Source organism: Lactuca serriola, chromosome 8 (assembly GCF_051521515.1).
Source record: "Lactuca serriola cultivar US96UC23 chromosome 8, Lser_US96UC23_V15, whole genome shotgun sequence".
Taxonomy (NCBI): domain Eukaryota; kingdom Viridiplantae; phylum Streptophyta; class Magnoliopsida; order Asterales; family Asteraceae; genus Lactuca; species Lactuca serriola.
In genome coordinates, this window is record NC_136415.1 from 62262771 (window position 1) to 62265300 (window position 2530).

The 2530-nt window shown below is 37.2% G+C and overlaps 1 protein-coding gene across 1 annotated transcript; it reads right to left on the reverse strand.

Annotated features, from left to right (window-relative positions):
• Positions 1–1505: 1505 nt before the first annotated feature.
• On the reverse strand, positions 1506–2279 carry LOC145066953 (uncharacterized). The gene has a single exon (XM_079014188.1). The coding sequence runs from the start codon at positions 2277–2279 to the stop codon at positions 1506–1508; it is 774 nt and encodes a 257-aa protein (XP_078870314.1).
• Positions 2280–2530: the final 251 nt, after the last annotated feature.

Below are 2530 nucleotides of genomic sequence, written 5' to 3' on the forward strand. Positions count from 1 at the left end.
TTGTCTTCATTAATGATGGACGTTAGTTCGATGGTATGGTTTTTGTCTAGTCCTCCAGTGGAAAATACTTGATTTGGTACTGTTTGGACTTTTGGAAAAATGGTTGCTTTCACTTTTAGTGTTTTTGGTTTATTTTGAGAAATTCGAGCGAATTCAACTGAATTTTCAGAGATAAGGACTTTTGCAGGTTCAGGTTTGTTTTTCACAAACTTAGAGTAGTCAACCTCATCCTATATAGATATTTTGCTCATATCACCGTCCTCGTCAAATTCAAATGTATTTTCAATATTGATTTTATTTTCTGAACTTTACATGGAATTTAACGAGTCAAATTTCTATACAGTTTCGGTCTTGATTTTTCAACCTTTCATTTCCATCGAGAAAGTTTTTCAACATGTCCTTATGGTCTTTGAACTTAATAAAGGATTCAATTTTGTCCAGTCCAATTCTGTAAGCTTCAGAGGTTTCGTCTGAAGAGATGATAGTTTCACATTTGTAACAATCAACATAAATCTTGTCTTCCTTGAATTCAAGGAAAGGCAAGATCATTTTGCGGATCTTTTTACCTATTTCACAATCTAAATGCAACTGAGTAATATTTGTGTAAAGACGTTTAACAATCAAACAAAAAATGTTTCATCTCTAGACCTAGACAACTCTGACTCTATCTTCTAAATCCACATCCTTCGCTCCTCACTCCTGGATGACGTCCTGCTGATTTCATCGGTTAGGTTCGCATTCACCAGAAGAGTTTGTTTAAGACTATTACTTATACTTGAAAAGGTGAATTTTAGATTGTTTAATTCAGTTTCATAGTTAGATACATGTACGTTAAGAGATTCAAGAATGGTGTGTACCTTTTTGATCAATTGATCACACTCATTGATTTGCTCGCTAACAGGTTTTACAGCGAAACACTTGTCATCCCCATTTCCCTTTGCATTCCTATATCCACTTCTAGTTGACCCACCAATGGTCACCATCAAACATCTACCAGTGAACTTATAGTTTTCTTCTTTCGCAACGAAAGCCCTACCATGTGTGGGCTTGCGAACTTCCTCATCTTCAGATTCAGTTGACCAAATCTCCACTCCTCCAAAATCATCCTCAGCTGTATTTTCCTACACAATTAATGGATTCATAGAGCTGTCAGTGGTCTTCTTCTTTTTGATCTCCTCCAGCTTACGCAAGTAGTAAGCCTCATCATCCTCTCCTTCTTTCTTCTCATTAAGCCTCCTTAGCATGCACTCATTCGCCAAATGATTTTTACCATGACAGTAATTATAGTCATAGCCAGAGTCACCAGTAAGCTTGTTTTACTTCTTCTCTTCTTCATTTTTAGGAGCGTTTTTATTCTCCTCCTTCACTTTCTTTGCACTGTAGCTTCCCTTTCAATTTCGGTACTTGGTTGATGGAAACTTCTTCTTGGCAAACCGCTTGGGATTCGTGATCATCAATGCATAATCTTCGTTTGAAAGATCACAATCAGAGAGTTCCACTTTAGATTATTCCTCTTCAACATGTTGGCCTTTCGCCACGAGAGCTAAGGAGCCCATATTGGACACTACTTTTGTTTCTTTCGTCACTTCGCTTTCATGTGACTTAAGAATGCCAACAAGTTTGGCCAATGTAGAACTCTTGAACTGTTCATGTGCTTTAACAGTTGAGACTACTGCCATCCATTCAGGCCTAAGACCACTCATGAATGTGACCTTCTGCTCGATCAGTTTTCGATCTATTCCATGCTTAATCATCCTACTACAAAGATGATTGTATCTGTTGAAAGTCTGGCTGAGATTCTCTTCTTGCTTTTGTTTGAAGACACCAAACTCCAAAAGCAGGAGTGTTTGGGTGGAATGCTCGAGATCATCATTTGTGGAATAAAGATCTTTAAGCCTGTCCCAAATCTCTTTTGCACTTTCATAGGAGCTCACCAAGCGGAATGTATCAGACTGAAGAGCGAACCTTATAACACTCATTGCTTTAATGTTACTGGTAAGTTTGTCTCTCTCATCCTTAGGAACTTCCTTCATATCAATAAGCAACTGATTGTATTCCTTCTGAGTTTTAATGACTCTTTTGGTTTCAGAGTGAACAAAAGAACCCAAAGTAATAGCTTCCCAGATCAAATACCCGTTGTCTTCTAAGCCAAGAACATACTCTTCAAAATGAAGAGCCCATAATTCGTACTCGCGAGGATATAGAATTGGAATTCTTGTGGTTGAACCTATGTTTTTTGAGATGTTGATTAGATTGGATGAAAAATCTTTGTGCGACATTATGACTTTTTTTTCTGTACCTGTTAAGAATCAAACTTATAGGATCGTATTAGGGTAATATCAAGATCATGGAGTTACGCCAACAAAGTAATGACGGCTCCGACAGATTTGATAATAGCGGAAACCCTAAAGATTTCTTCAAACAGAAGAGATGTGTATGATTTACACAACCTCCTGCTCTAATACCAATTGTTAGGATTTAAATCCTTTTAGATTGATTGATTCTAACAAGTAAAGTAAAAGCACGATAT